Source organism: Carettochelys insculpta, chromosome 4 (assembly GCF_033958435.1).
Source record: "Carettochelys insculpta isolate YL-2023 chromosome 4, ASM3395843v1, whole genome shotgun sequence".
Taxonomy (NCBI): Eukaryota; Metazoa; Chordata; order Testudines; family Carettochelyidae; genus Carettochelys; species Carettochelys insculpta.
Window position 1 is genome coordinate 139,263,373 of NC_134140.1, and position 16,512 is coordinate 139,279,884.

General features: G+C 51.7%; 1 protein-coding gene and 1 long non-coding RNA gene across 2 annotated transcripts; both read left to right on the forward strand.

Annotated features, from left to right (window-relative positions):
• The first annotated feature begins 31 nt into the window (after positions 1-31).
• LOC142012909 (uncharacterized) lies at positions 32-5,827 on the forward strand. The gene is made up of 3 exons (XR_012645500.1): positions 32-90; positions 3,146-3,266; positions 5,065-5,827. It is a non-coding gene; the product is annotated as an uncharacterized LOC142012909 (long non-coding RNA).
• Positions 5,828-11,953: 6,126 nt separating this feature from the next.
• Positions 11,954-16,073, forward strand: LOC142012937 (uncharacterized). The gene is made up of 3 exons (XM_074993983.1): positions 11,954-11,969; positions 14,710-14,901; positions 15,258-16,073. Exons 1-3 carry the CDS (start codon positions 11,954-11,956, stop codon positions 15,782-15,784), a joined length of 735 nt encoding a protein of 244 aa, XP_074850084.1. The 3' UTR covers positions 15,785-16,073.
• Positions 16,074-16,512: the final 439 nt, after the last annotated feature.

Sequence of the window (16,512 nt, forward strand, 5' to 3'; positions counted from 1 at the left end):
GTCACTACGCAGGCAGCAGGAAGACGGACGGTAGGTGGTTCACGTTCACAGTGTGATTCTTAGCTTGTGGCTTGCGTCCCCTGGCTGCAGGTGAGTTCCTTGTCGGGGTGTCTTTAGAACCGCTCCGCCAGCGCGCGCGGGCCACGGGGGAAGTAGCGGCGCTTTCTTCTGTGCCGCGCCAGCCTAGCAGCTGGGCCTCAGTAGCACAACTTACGGCCACGCGCTGTGTTTTGCTTGTTTGTGTGTGGGATGGGGGCAGCGTGTGGCTGGTGAGAGAAATAGTCACAGACAGGTAGCTGTGTTAGTCTGTATCTTGACAACACAGAAAAAGCAGTCGTGTAGCACTTTAAAGACTAACAAAATTTATTAGGTGATAAGCTGTGGTGGGCCGGACACCCTTCTCTAGATCTGGAAATAGTGCTGAAAATGAACTGGCATAATGAATACATAACGAAGATAGAAAACAAACAAAAAAAATCTGACACATCAGCTAGGGGAAAGGATAGAAAGGAAATTACTTAATGCTCAATAGACACTTGCAAAAAGTAAGTTCCTCCCAACCCTTCACCCTCTCCTCCTAGCTGATTTGTCAGTTTTCATTTCATCTTTTTGTTTTGTTTTGTTTTCTATGTCTTTGTTATATATTTGTCCTGCCAGTACATTTTCAGCCCTAATTCCAGATCTGCAGAGTTGGTCTGCCACACCAAAGCTCATCACCTAATTAATTATTTTGTTAGTCTTTAAAGTGCTTCATGACTGCTTTTTATGTTTGGTGAAGGAAAGGCAGTGTTGTCTGTGGTACTTTGTGCTGTGAGTGGAAATGAGATCTTGAGTGACGTGGTCTACAGGCTGCTGCTGCTACCACCGCAGTGACATCACCTGGTGCAGGTCTACACTTCAAATATTGTATCTGCACAGAGAAGATGCTGCTTGGCTCATGGGAGTTCTTCCCATAGGGCCACTTCCTGGGGAGAGGATAGCTTTATTGATGGGAGAAGGCCTCCTGCCCATATGGCATTAGCTAAACCAGGGTTGGTGGGTAGTTAACTGCATCAGTTAAGGTTTTGCACCCCTGAGAATGATTATGTAAGGGTATTGTATACACTTAGTGCTGAACTTGGCAAGTTTAATGACAGATGCGTACACTTTTCATGTGTATAAGTTCATTTTTTACACCTAAAAGCACCAAAAGAGGGTGAAGCCACCACCCCTTTTACTCATTCTGGCATTGACATAAACAAATGGTAAAATCTGGTCTCTTACGACTATACTTTAAAATGCTACAGCAGCAATGTACGTGTGCTTATGGGAGGGGGTTCTTGGCAGAGTAGGTAATCCACCTTAATACTATCTCCACCGGGGATTAGGTGGATTTATGTCCTTCTTAGACAAGTGTGAAAGTTTCACATCCCTGCCTGAAGTTAAAGCAATCTCATTTTCTAGAGAAAACCAAGCCTAAACATCTGTAGTGTAAATAAAAGTGGCCTGAGGTTTGTTGTAACTACACATGAAGTGAATTAAAAATCTTAGTTTTGTTCACATGATGGAACTAAATTCTGTACACCTATCCAAACAAGGGAAATCTCAGCTTTTGAGATACAGTATTTGTAAACCTTGAATATAACTAAGTACCCCTTTGTTAAATACAGAGCATAAAACAAGGCTTTGGTATTATAATTGGAATTCATTCATGTACCAACATCTCATTCCATACTAGACAAGTTTGGCTCATAAAGAAGTGGAATAACTGTTGTTCCACCTAATAAAAATCCAACTCAGTCTAGTACATACAATTGTTTATGAAAGACAGCAAAAGGTGGCAACAAACAGGTACAAACTGAATTGTTTAGATTACAAGAAGGGTGCTTAGAGGCTTCTGTGCTCCAGCTAGAATCCCAGTTTGGCAAGAAAGCAAGCTGAATGATTCATGACATGGCAGGGATGTGTATAGCAGAAATCACTGAAATATATTTGGTTTATGTTAAAGCATGAGAGTGCACCCCAACTTCTTGGCCATTGTTTATTTGGGAGTTACTCATGGGACTGCAAGAAGAGATTTACCTTTATAGCTGCCACACTCACCATCTTTGAGCTTGCAAATCACCATGATACTGTTAGATCTGTGTCATCCTGATCCTGAAAGCCATCCAGGTCAGCCTGAGCCAGAGAAAGACTTGATCATGTTACCAGCTTCAGGTAGACCCGTGGTAGGCAACCAGCAGTATACATGTGGCCTGTTGGTGTTCTGTGTGCATCCCATGAAGCTCTTTGCTTACTGGTGCCTATGTGCAGGCTTGCCAGATTCCACTGTCTACATTGGCTTAGTTCTTGTCCTACTGGTATTACTATAAAGTGACAGGTATGTGAAGTGAGGTTAAAACAAAAAAAGCAGTCAAGTAGCACTTTAAAGACTAACAAAATAATTTATTAGGTGGTGAGCTTTTGTGGAACAGACCCACTTCTTCAGACCATAGCCATACCAGAACAGACTCAATATTTAAGGCACACAGAACCAAAAAAGTAATCAAGGTTGACAAATCAGAAAAAAATTATCAAGGTGTGTGAGGTTATGTGCAGATTGCAGGTAACATTGACTGTGAGAGCCATGCATTCCCTCTGCATCTAATCAAAGTGCTGCTACAGTTCAATTGGCGCACTCTGCAAATTCAAGGCATGCAAGCAGTTAGCAAAACTATCTATCCTGGCAGACTGTCTTGGATACAACAATCTTGCAGCCCATTGAGATAAAGGAGGACCACTCATGCAGCCCATTCACTAGCCTGGGTTATCCATTGCTGAGGAAGATCCTCAGCTGCACCTGGAATGTGAGACTTTGGTTCCTGCTCTCATCACCCCGTCTGAAACATGATTTGCAATGTTGCTGTAAGCCCATGGTAAGTGAGGCAGCTAAATGTAATACCATATGCAGTGCACAGTACAAGTTTGTCAGGTGCAATTTAACTGATGTCAGCAATCTGTCACAGACTGGCCATCTGCCGTAGAGGCATCTCTTAGAATCATTCAAACTGTATGTTGGTGCAGTTTGAATGCTCTTTAGCTTGCAATAAAAGATTTGTCTAATTTTAGATTATACTTTAATAAGGATTATTAGTCATATCAATAAAAGCATACCTTGTTTTGCAAGGAGTGCAGCCTGTGTCACTTCATTGGAAGATTTTATCACTGATCTTCAAGTGTTACCTTTGCTACCCTTGACCCAGGCCCCAGGAAGAGCAGGTTAAGCAGATGGGAATGCAGGAGTTAGGGTAAGTGTGGTGGTTGGGGGGAGGGTGGGGGCTCAGTACAGGGTGGTGAGCAATAGAGGCCATGTTACCAGGCCACCAGCCATGCTCCTTAGGGCTGACACTGGGCTTTGCTGCCCAGCAGGCAGCTGTGGTGGTGGGTGCGGTGCTGCCCAGACAGCACACATGCTCTGTGGCTCTCTGAGATTGTCAGCGGAATGCTTGCTTGCTGCCTTCCTGTGGTCATTCTGAAGTATACCATCTGCCAGACTCCTTCCTTTCATTTTGATGAGAAACAGTTGCATTCCATGTACATCCTATTGTTCTGGCACAACCAATCCAGACTTTGCATGAAGTTATGATAAGAGGAAGCTGCATACCAAATTTGGTGTTCCCTGCTCTTCCTGTTTAGGATTCTTGAACAAATAGACTCCCAGACAGATGGATGGCCAAACAGGTGCATGATTTCTCTCAAATATATAGTAGATTGTGCAGCACCACAGTTAAGAAATAGGCCAGAATAAGGATATTTCAAAGTGTGCACGGTCCTTTAGAAAAGGACCTCGTGTAGACAAGCCGTGCGCGATCAAAAGTGGCACTTTCAAAGTGCCGCAGCTGCCATTATGCTAATAAGGTGCTGCATATTCATTGCAACACCTCATTAGCATATTCTGAAGTGTCGTATTAGCATTCCCCTTTCAAAAGGGGGGTGCTAGTGTAGACGTAGCCATTATGTATATAATTGGAGTGATCTTGAGATCAGCTGTTCAAAAGGATCACTGTATAATGTTTGCCTCTGTGTCAGCTGTTCCTTTCTCCAGAACTCCTTGGCAGGTAACTCACACTACATAATTAATTCCCTAGGCAGCTTATAGGAACAAGCAGTGCCCTTAGAGCCCAAAGATAAGAAGTTCAAATTCTGTACTCTGCTGAGACCACGGAATGGAGGTGCAGGTATCAAAGATCACACTAGGGTCACACAGAAGTGAGGAGGGTGGAGGTGGTAAGGTATGTGTGTGGTGGACAAGGTGGAGTACTGTAGACCCCCAACTTACGCAGAGGTTGTGTTCTTCCACAACCCCATGTAAACCAAATTTTGCATAGCTCATGGGAGCCAGGAAACTGACCAATGGAGCAGTTCTGGTCAGTTTCCTGTCTCCTATGAGTGGAAGGCAATCTAGCCTGGCTCTGGGCTACCCACTGCTCACAAGAAAGGTCAGTTTCCCAGCTCCTGTCAGCAATGGCAGCCAAGAGTCAGGCTCCCAACCCTGACAGTTGTGACAGCCCAACTCTTGCCGTCCCTGGCAGGAGTGGGGAGGCTGCTGCTCCTGTCAGTGGCAGCAGGTGAGAGTCAGCTGCTGCCCCTGACAGGAGCTGTAAAACCTCTCTCGCTGCCACACCCCTGATAGGAGTGGGGAAAACACGGTGTCCCTACTCCTGTCAGGGACGGCAACGGAGAATCAGGCTTGGCTGCTGCACTGATCAGTTTCCGGGCTCCCCTGAGTGGCGGGCAGCCTGGAGCCAGGCACCAGCTCCCTGCCACTCAGTCACATTAACCTGAGATTCACATAATTTGAGTGTGCATATCTTGGGGTTCTACTGTAGTTTTGTCTGCCCCTGCAGTGTTGGGAGGTGGGAGCAGTGAGGGTGCAAGAGATAGGCAGGGTTTGTCCGAGTGAGGAGGATCCAGGTGAAAGTTCTAGGCCTTGGTCAACTTTTGCCCCTTGGGGCTGTGCTCTGACATAGCTATTTAGCTCTGAGCTTATCAAAAATAATCAAGGGTTTTTTTCTCTTTCTTTTTTTTTAAACTGTGCAATTATAGCATCAAGAGCCACAAAGAAGTCCTTAAAGAGCCACAGGGTTGCAGACCCCTGCCCTAGATGACGACCCTTATCAGAGGAGAGGAACTCCAAACACTGTTCTTGTGACTGGAGCTTTGAAGAACCACGTTTCCAAAATTATTGTTTTATAATCTCTTACTGAATAGGGGATCATCCTCATAGGGACATTTATTACCTGAAAGCTCGGAAGACATACAGAGAAAAACCACAAAGAGAGGGAAAGTTGGGCACCTTTCATCCAGTGCCATTGGGGAGGGAGGTATTTGTGCCCCTGCTCCTGAACTACAACTGCCCTAAGCTGCACAATTAATTTCCATGGTTGCTGCACCAGGCCTGTGAGGATGGTGCCAGGGTTCCCCTTCCTTCCACTGTTTTCTGATGTGGGGGGGAGGAACCCAGATCTCCTGTCCTTCCCCACATGGCCTCCACCCGTAGTTGGGAAGGTGCTCCAGGCTTTCTTAGAGACTGCTGCGTCTCAGGGAAGGGCAGTACAGTGGAGGAGAGTGTGGGGATGTGTGTGTGGAAGCAAGTCAGAGCTGTACTGCAGAGTACATGTATGGAAGTGGGAGCTTCTGTGCTGGCCCCCAAAATTTCCTACATCCTTAGCCTTCCATTTCTACATCCCTTGTTAAATATAAATAAAGGAACAATCACGAGCATGACTTGCCTGAAAGCTGCATGGAAATTTTTAAAATCCACCATAATAGAAGCTCGAATTTTATGGATACGCAAATAAAAAAGAGGATCCTATCACCCCCCCAACCCCCCCCCCAAAAAAGGCTACACTGGATAAACAACAGATTAAAAACCATTAGAGACAAAAAAGCCTCCTTTGAAAACCAGAAGTCAAATCCTACTGAGGAAAACAGAAAAGGACAAACTGACAGATGAAATGTAAAAGCACTAACAGTAAGCCACTGCAGGAGGGCTTGCTTATTTGTTGTCAAGGTAACACAGATTTCTTCTTCGAGTGGTCCCCGTGGGTGCTCCACAATAGGTGTCGGGCTCGCCTGGCGCCGCAGATCAGAAATCTTCCAGCAGTTTCTCCTGGATCGTGCATGTGCCGGTGCGCGCTGCTCCCCCACGCGCCCCCGTCCACGTGTGCGATGCGGTCTCCGCCAGTTCCTTCTCGACCGCCATCGGCTGCAGATGGAATCTGCTCAGGCTAAGGCCAGAGTCAGATTAGATAGTTGTTTTCTATGTGTAATTTGTTGTTTTTGGTTACCAAAAAAAAAAAAAAAAGAGAGAGAAAGCAAGGACAAAGAGAATATCAGCAAAAAAAAAAAAAAAAAGAGAGAGGAGCGGAGAAGAGAAGAGCAGACATGAAGGCCATTTAGGCCGCCCGCTGCCCCGCAGGCTGGTGATCGATATTTGGGGTGGAAAGGCACGGATTAAGTGCTAAGTACCCTATTAACAGTAAAGGACTCACCGCAATGGCCTTTCCAGGTTTTAAAAAGTGAGAGTCATGCCGCAAAGCTATGCCGGCCTCCGATGGGCATAGCGAATGCATCCGCTGCCTGGGGGAATCACACGTTACCCAGAAGTGTTCTCACTGTGCTAAGCTCACAGCCAGGGCCAGGAATGACAGAGAGATGAGGCTTAACATGCTCTTGTTCGATAAGTCTCTCCAGCCGGACTTGCCGGAGAAGCCTCACCCAGAAGGGCCATCTGGGTTGCATAAGAGGAAGGCAGCTTCTCTGACCCCCTTGGTGCAGAAACGGAGGAAACTCTCCCCGGCTTGATCCTTGACGGTGGGTTCAGCGAGCAGGACGAGCAGTGCACACAGACCCCAGCTGCATACTCAGGCAAGCGGCAGCGCGGCAGCGCACGTGGCAGAGGCTGAGCCTCCGGTTACACGACAGCCAGCACACACGGCACCCAGAGCGTCAGTGAGGCAAGCGCCGGACCTGGCGGCACCGCCGCAGGCGGCACCAGCCCCCGCAGCACCAATGGTGCAGGGGCACCAGGCCGGAGCCTGCAGGCGCCAGAGGAAGCTACCCACACGGCACCGCAGCTGATTGTGCCGAGCGCGGCGCCGACAGCGGGGCCAAGATCCCCGGCACGGGAGGGGATGGTGCCAGCCCTGCAGGGGAGAGGCAAGGCGAAATCAAAAACCCGGCACCGCAACCCATCTCCGGACAGGGCTGCACTGCTGTTAGCACCAAGCCCTCCCCCGTGATACACACGCCGCACCGAAGGCCTGTGTCTCCACCGGTTTATCCAGAACCTCCTTCTCCGTTCCTCCAACCAATGTCACCATGGCTTGGGCCACCTTCACCATTTCTGGGAGTGGATCCCCTGGAGTACTATCACAAGCCAGTTGCACCTCTATCTGTGTTGTTGCGGAGGTCTCGCTGTCCCAGACATTGGGGGTACACACTCCGTGGGTGGTCCAGGTCTCCATCCCCGGACCCTGGGCCATGCTGCTATGGTCGTCCTCATCATGCTGGACACAGACACTGCAGGCCTACATCCAGAGGCAGGTCCCCCCCCGGCTGCTCAATATCCCCGTGGACACTCTCGATCAGGGACGGAAACACAGCTGTCTCAAGGGGAGTTAGTTTTAGAACTTCGAGACTTCCTTCACAATCCTCCAGGGAGCAAGTGTATCATCAACCGCAGGAGCCTGAGGGTTCGAGGGAGGTTTACCCCAGTGGTTCCCCCTCATCCTCCCCAGATGAGGCCATGGCCCCCGGGGATGTCTCCCCCCCGGATGACCTTAAACAATTTCAGGAGCTATTTAAAAGAGTAGCTTTCACGCAAGACATTCAAATGGCAGAGGTGCAGGAGAAACATCACAAACTCCTGAAAAATTTGAGACCCCTGGCTCCATCCAAAATTGCTATTCTGCTGGACAAAGCCATTATGGAGTCAGCCACTACCATGTGGCAGACTCCGGCCTCTATCCCGCCTACGAACAAGAGAGCGGATAAGAAGTACTTCGTCCTGGCAAAGAGCATGGAGTTCCTCTTTAGTCACCCACAACCAAATTCTTTGGTGGTCGAATCATCCCAGCAGAGGTTGAAGGCATCTCAGTATAAATCGGGGGGATTGGACAAAGATGCTAAGAAGCTAGAGCTGTTTGGCAGGAAGGTGTATTCCTCTTCTACCCTGCTATTGAGAATGGCAAATTATGCGGCACACCTAGCAAACCATAATTTTGATAATTACTCCAGACTTACTCCCCTCATGGATTCACTTCTGGAAGACAAAAAGCCAGTGTTAAAGATGATTGTTCAAGAGGGCTACGCAGCATCGCGGACGGGAGTCCAGATTGCCCTGGATGTGGCGGACACGGCAGCACGTTCAACGGCTACAGCAGTGGTCATGCGTAGAGAGTCCTGGCTCCAGACGTCTGGTATCCCTAGGGACCTACAGGTGAAGATCGTGGACCTTCCCTTTGATACACAAAAGCTGTTTGCAGACTCAACCGACTCGGTCCTCCACTCCAGTAAGGACTCGAGAGCTACACTTAGAACCTTGGGCATTTATACTCCCCCATACAGGAAAAAAAAATTTTATCCTCAGCAAAGACGCTACGCTTACCAAGCACAGCGTGCTCAATATCAACGGGGCCACAACCAAGGGCGCCATCAACAGCAGCAACAGTACAGAACTCCCAGGCGATGTTCTCAACAAAGCCGTATGCTCTCGGGACAGGCCCAAAGGCAACAAGTTTGACGGGTATGTTGGGGGCCGCACTATCAATACCATCGCTCAATGCCACTCTCATCTCATGTTCCATCATCGCCTCAGACTGTTCCACTCCCAATGGCAAAAGATCACCACAGACAAATGGGTGCTGGCGATCATAGCCACGGGTTACACGATCCCCTTCCAGTCGCTCCCACCGACGAAGCCTCCCGCCAGGCCTCACCTCAGGGACGCTGCCCACGAGGCGAGGCTCAAGCAGGAGGTGGATCACCTTATGTTCATAGGGGCGGTGGAAAGAGTGCCGGAAGAATTCCAGGGGAAAGTTTTTTATTCACGCTACTTCCTAACAGAGAAGAAAACAGGAGGCTGGAGGCCCATCTTAGATCTTCGGGGCCTCAACCGTTACTTGCACAAGCAACGTTTTTGGATGATCACAGTTGCCTCGATACTCACGGCACTGGACGATGGAGACTGGTTTGCAGCCCTCGACTTACAAGATGCTTACTTTCATATAACAATCCACCCGGCACACAGACGCTTCCTCCGCTTCACGGTTGGCAAGGAGCACTTCCAGTACAGGGTTCTTCCGTTCGGCCTCTCCTCAGCCCCCACAGTCTTTACCAAAACCCTGGCAGTGGTGTCAGCCTACCTGCACAGACAGGGGGTGTTTATTTTCCCATATCTAGACGACTGCCTGCTGAAAAGGGGCCTCGAAGGCAGAGGTCTTACGCATGATACGTGTCACAGCGGACACGTTTTCTTCGCTGGGCCTAGTTATCCACCTCGCAAAGTCAAAGACCGAACCCACACAAGATATAGAGTTCATAGGGGCACGCATAAACTCTATCACAGCAAGGGTGTACCTACCCGACGCCTGCTTCCGCGCCATCAGTTCGCTGGTGCAAGTCATCACATGCAGCCCCACGGTGCTGGTCTTAACGTGCTTACAGCTGCTGGGCCACATGGCAGCAGCAACGTTTGTGGTACAGAATGCCAAGTTACACATGCGAAGCCTGCAGCATTTGGCTGGCGAGCGTTTACAAACTGGCATCCCACACTGTCCACAGGGTGGTGTCGCCCACGACAGAGGTGCGCAGATCCCTGGCGTGGTGGGAAAACCCCAAGAATCTGCAAGTGGGGGTGCCCTTTCACCAACTACAAATTTCTATTTTTCTTACTACCGACGCCTCCCACATAGGATGGGGAGCGCACATCGGCGACAAGGTGACACAAGGGCAATGGTCCCCTGCGGAACAGACACTGCACATAAACGTACTGGAGCTCAGAGCTGTGTTCAACGCCTGCAAACATTTTCAAGATTACCTACATGGCAAAGTAGTCGGGGTCAATACCGACAATACCTCCACTATGTTTTACGTCAATCGACAAGGAGGAGCATGATCCCGTGCCCTATGTGCGGAAGCAGTCCAATTGTGCAGAAAGCCAGAAGGGAGAGAGCTTGCATGATACTCATAGTCCCAACTCGGGATCGGCAGCAATGGTTTCCCTTGCTTCTGCGCATGTCGGACCGCCCACTGCTTCCTCTACCGGTGGCGCCAGACTTATTCACGCAGACTCAGGGGTCCATAGTACACCTGCACCCTCAGGGTCTGCATCTACCAGCATGGCTAATCCATGGCTCAGCTCCTTAGAGAGCATGTGTACGGAGGGAGTACAACAAGTCCTGGAATGTAGCCGAAGGACCTCCACCACGAGGACTTACAGGCAGAAATGGACTCGATTTACAGCCTGGTGTTCTGCCAAGCAGCTCCCCTTGACGTTCCTATACCTGTAATACTAGAATACTTATTGGACCTCAGAAGAGGCGGGCTTTCTCTATCCTCGCTAAAGGTCCACCTCGCCGCTATATCAGCCTTTCGGCATACAGAGGAAGGGCCCACTGTATTCGCCCATCCTATCGTTACAAGGTTCTTGAAGGGGCTGGTAAACCTGTACCCTCCTTGGAAACCGCTTCCACCGTCATGGAATTTGCACTTGGTGCTCAGCACGCTATTGGGTCCACCTTTCGAACCATTAGCCACAGTTCCCCTACGTCTCCTTACGATGAAAACGACCTTCCTCCTTGCAATGACGTCAGCCCGCAGGGTGAGTGAGCTCGCAGCAGTGATGGCAACGCCGCCCTCCACAGTATTCTCAAAGGAGGCGGTAACCTTAAGGCTGCACCCAGCCTTTGTTCCAAAAGTTTCTTCGGAGTTCCATCTTAATGAACTGATAGTTTTACCCTCGTTTTACCCGAAGCCTCACAGCTCCAGCAAGGAGGCACGCCTGCATCTCCTGGATGTGAGGAGGGCATTGGCCTTCTACATAGACAGAACTAAGTCCTTCCGGAAAACGGACAGGCTTCTTGTCTCTCTTGCTCCCAGGTCAAAAGGAGAAGGGCTCTCTTCACAGAGAATCTCAAAGCACCTTGTGTCCTGTATAAAAATGTGCTACAAGCTTCGAAAGACTCCTTTGCTGGCCCCGCCCAGGGCTCACTCCACCAGGGCGGTGGTGGCGTCAACAGCCTTCTTCAAGGGCATTGCATTAAAAGACATCTGTAGAGCGGCGACCTGGTCATCCTACGACACCTTCTCCAAGCATTATGCCCTACATCAGGTATTCGAAGAGGATACCCGTCTGTCGACAGCAGTCCTCTTGGGGGCAAGCTGCACATAAACTGATTACCCACCTCCTTACTTGGGTTACTGCTGAGTAGTCACCTATTGTGGAGCACCGACGGGGACACTCGAAGAAGAAAGAGAAGTTACTCACCTGTAGTAACGATGGTTCTTCAAGATGTGTCCCCGTGGGTGCTCCACCACCCGCCCATCCTCCCCACTTCGGATCTCTGTCTAGTGTTTTTCAGGAGCATTTGAGGCGGTTGGTCAAGGAACTGGCGGGGACCGGATCGTGCACGTGGCCGGGGGCACGCGGGGGAGCGGCGCGCACCAGTGTATGCGCGATCCAGGAGAAACTGCTGGAAGATTTCCGATCTGTGGTGCCGGGCAAGCCCGACACCTATTGTGGAGCACCCACGGGGACACATCTCGAAGAACCATCGTTACTACAGGTGAGTAACTTCTCTTTTTGAAGGGAATTGCCTGGCTCTTGGGAAGGATTTGGAGCACAAAAGACAATTAAAAAGCAGGCCTACTAGTGAATGAAACCTACCTTTTGTTAGTGCCTATTAACTCCAGTAGGTGTCACTGGAAGCCTATGGAAAAAACAGCCTGTAGGCAAAAGGACATGGAAATCAGGCAGATAAGAATGCACTGCAGGTCCTTTACTGCACTTTGGGGAGCAGCCCTACATGCTGGGAGCTAGGCTCATGACTTCACTCCATCGTGCCCCACATGTTTTCAATTTGACCTTGTGGAAAAGGCGAGGCCCCAGAGTCCTGAGCTAGTTTCTGAAGCTGTATCAGGACAAGATGCCCACTGGGTGCCAGAAAATTAGGTAGCCAAAATCTGGTATAATCACAACAAAGAGGTTCTTTTTTTTTTGCCTACCACATCTTTGGTGCTGCTATGAGCTTTCAAAGGGGAGATAGACTTCATACCACTAGGCCATGATGGTCTCACTGAAAGCCTAGCTGAAGCCTTTCAGGGCAGATTGATACTGAGCAAGTAGTCTTACTTCTGCTTTCTGGCCCACAGAATGAGCTGCTTTTTCCATCCAGATCCTTGCTGGATGGGCTCCCTTGGCCAAAATCCCCACCACAGAAAGCATTTACTGGGACTACTCAGCAAGGAGGTGAAGTAGCCAGTTAAGCTGGGCATTGACCTATCCATAGGGGGTAGCTCCACATTAGGTTGAAGCAAATCAGCATGTATGTTACCTGGCAGATGGCCACTGCCTGGACTGCACTGATTCATTGAATGTCTAAGCCTTTGTGTATCTGGGTTCTCAATCCAGCACCTGGACGCAAAACACACAATGTCCTTGGTGACTGGATGAGGGAGGTAACCTAGTGACAGATGATGCAGGAAAAGCTGAAGTACTCCATGCTTTTTTTGCCTCAGTCTTGACGGACAAAGTCAACTTCCCCATGATGGTCCTAGACAATGCAGTATGGGAAGGTGAAGGGCAGCCATCTGTGGGGAAGGAACAAGTTCTGAGCTAGAGAGAAAAACTAGATGTGCACAAGTCCATGGGTCTAGATTTAATGCACTCCAGGGTACTGAGGGAATTGGCAGAGGTCATTGCTCAACCTTAGGCCATTATCCTTGAAGACGCTTGGAAATCAGATGACTGGAAGAAGGCAAACGTAGTGCCCATCTTTAAAAAAGGAAAGAAGGACAATCCAGGGAACTATAGACCCGTCAGCCTTACCTCAATCCCTGGGAAAATAATGGAGGGAATCCTCAAGGAATCCATTTTGGAGCACCTGGAAGAGGGGAAGGTAATACAAGTAGCCAACATGGGTTCACCAGGGGCAAGTCTTGCCTGACCAATCTGATTAGCTTCTTTGACGAGGTAACAAGATCTGTGGACACGGGGAAGTCAGTGGATGATACCCTGACTTCAGCAAGGCTTTTGATACGGTCTCCCACAACATTCTTGTCCATAAATTAAGGAAATATGGATTGGATCCTTGGACTATAAGATGGATAGAAAGCTGGCTTGATAGTTGGGCCCAACGGGTAGAGGTCAATGGCTCAATATCTGGATGGCGGTCTGTTTCAAGCAGAGTGCCACAAGGCTTGGTTCTGGGGCCGGTGGTATTCAACATCTTTATTAATGACCTGGATAAGGGAGTGGATTGCACCCTCAGCAAGTTTGCAGATGACACAAAACTAGGGGGAGAGGTAGATTCGTTGGAGGGTAGAGACAGAATCCAGAGTGACCTGGATAAATTGGAGGACTGGGCCAAAAGAAATGTGATGCGGTTCAATAAGGAGAAGTGTAGAGTCCTGCATGTGGGGCGGAAGAATCCCAAACATTGTCACAGGCTGGGGACCAACTGGCTCAGCAGCAGTACGATGGAAAGGGACCTAGGGGTTATGGTGGATGAAAGGCTGGATATGAGTAAACAGTGTGCCCTTGTAGCCAAGAAGGCTAATGGCATACTAGGGTGCATTAGGAGGAGCATTTTGAGCAGATCTAGGCCACGTCTACACGTGCCGGCTACTTCGAAGTAACGGTGCCAACTTCAAAATAGTGCCCGTCACGGCTACACGTGGCGGGCGCTATTTCGAAGTTGACATCGACGTAAGGCGGCGAGACGTCAAAGTCGCTATCCCCATCAGGAGATGGGAATAGCGCCCTACTTCAACGTTCAACGTCGAAGTAGGGGAAGTGTAGTCATTGCGCGTCCCGCAACATCGAAATAGCGGGGTCCGCCATGGCGGCCATCAGCTGAGGGGTTGAGAGACGCTCTCTCCAGCCCCTGAGCTCGATGGTTGCTGCGTGCAGCGGCCCCTTAAAGGTCCCTGCCCCCTGCCTTCCTGTGCAGGAAGCTGAGAGTGTGTGCAGGTGGCAGCCCAGCCACGCGGACAGCCTGCACGCTCCTCTGCAGCCACCAGAACCCCCCAGCACTGCGATGGCCGCCCCTAAGCGCCCCCAGGGCACACCCCCCAAGGGGAGCCAGGGCTCCCAGACCGGCAGCCAGGCTGGGAAGCGGCAGCGGGGCCCCTCCTGGACGGAGGCCGAGCTTTGGGACCTGCTGGGGCTCTGGAGTGAGGAGGAGGTGCTCCAAGTAATGGGGAGCAAGAGGCGGAACGCGGATGTGTTCGCTCGGCTGGCCGAGGGCCTGGCCGCCCGGGGTCACCCTGCCCGCACTCTGGATCATGTCCGCAGTAAAGTGAAGGAGCTGTGGCAGGGTTATGCCCGGGTTCAGGATGCTGCTGGCCGATCTGGGGCCGCCCCTGTCACTTGCCCCTTTTTGCAGGGAGCTCAGGGCCATCCTGGGCCCCCGGCACACCTCCTCCCCTCCGGCCACTCTTGATACCTCGTCCGATGAGCCCCAGCAGGCCCTGGAGGCGGAGTCCGCCCCGGAGGCAAGCCCCGCACCCCGGAGGCCCCCCCAGGAGCCCACCTCTGGGGCACCGGAGGAGGGGGAGTCCTCCTCCAGCGACGCAGGGTCCGGATCCACATCCCGTCCCGGAGCTCCAGCAGGGCGTCCGCCCACCGGGCGTCCCCTGACCGTGGGAGCGGACCATCAGGTATGTACGCCCCCCCCGGTGCACAGCCCCGGGGTTGAGGGGCGGGGGTAATAGATATGACCAGGGCCCTCCACATGCCCAGATGACCATGGCCCCAAGGGCAGCAGTGGCATGTCCCTCAGAAGAGTGCATCGGCCCCTGCCCCTCCCAGCACGACAGTGCCATGCCACATCCCTGGGGATGGGGGGAGCGGAACCTAGGGTCCCCCAGGGGGAGGGGGTGGGACTCCCATCATCATCAGCAGCAGCATCTCCTGGGGATGGGGAACCTGCAGCAGAGGGGTGGGGGGACAAGGGCCATGGCTCGGGGCCCACACTAATGGTTGTCTCCACTCTTCTTCCCCCCGTGTTCCTCAGCTGCACCAGCGGAAGGACTGGAGAGCGCCAGCGAGGTGTCAGTGGTCCCAGAGAGCCCACCAGGGCCATCACACCAGGCCAGCCCTTCGGCGGAGCACCGACCAGCCCCACGGCGGGGACGACAGCGGAGCCAGCCCCACTCCTGGACGGCAACGGACCCCCAGCTGCTGGAGATCCACCGTCAGCAGCTGCAGGTCTCCGAGCAGCGCCTGTGGGTGGAGGAGCGGCGCCTTCAACTTCAGGAGCAGGCGCTGGCCTGCCGCCAGGAGGCATGGGGGGCCTTTATGCGGACATTCGCGTGTATCGTGGACTACCTGGCCCCCCATGCCGCGCCGGCCGCCGCTTTGCCCGCCCTGCCTGCTCCACCCGCTGCTCCACCCACGCTGCTCCATCTGCTGCTCCATCCGCTGTCGCACCGCCACCCGCCACCGAGGGCCCTTCCGCCGAGGGGGACCTGGGGCCAGCTGACACCCGCTGGCCTTATCTCCTGGTCTGCCCGTCCCCCAGCCAGCCCCGGCCAGGGCTGAGGCCGAGGCGTGGGTCGCGGCCGCCCACCCCCAGCGCTGGACATTAGGGGGTGTGGGGCCCAGGACGTGCCCCCCCCACTTTGTATATATCCCCTTCAGTTTTATCTTCTTTTGCAAATAGTTTCGATTAGACCCCTGTTGTTATGCTGATACCTGCCCCCCCATGTACATAGTTCTCCCCTTCCTCGTCTTCCCCTTTTTTCTTTCATTTTATCTGACGTATAATATATATATATATGTAATATTTATTTGTCCTGTAAATAGTTAGTTAAGATAATAAAAATTAGAGTTCAACATATATCTGGTTTGACGAACAAATGTCTGCTTTTATTTACAAGAAAAGTGGTGGGGGGTGCTCTGTGGTGTGGGCATAGGGGCAGGGAGTGTTGTGGAGGATGACGGGGTGCAGTGGGGGGTCTGCCAGCGTTCACACCGCGGCCTCATCGAAATGGGCCCGCAGGGCCTCCCGGACCCGGGTCCCTTCGGGGTCCACCTGGCGACTGGGGGCAGCGGGTGGCTGCACATCGGCCCTGCCGGCCTCCACAGCCCAGCCCTGAAAGAAGGCCTCCCCCTTGCTCTCCACCAGGTTGTGGAGTGCGCTGCACGCACCCACAATCTGAGGGATGTTGGTGGGGTCCGCATCAAGGCGGGTGAGGAGACACCTCCAGCGCCCTTTGAGGCGGCCAAATGTGCGCTCAACCACCTGGTGCGTGTGGTTCAGGTGCGTG

Bases quoted from the DNA above. Each gene is read 5' to 3' on its own strand.
- LOC142012937 (XM_074993983.1), top strand. The intron at 14,902-15,257 runs GTATGTACGCCC...CGTGTTCCTCAG, and splicing joins CCGTGGGAGCGGACCATCAG to CTGCACCAGCGGAAGGACTG.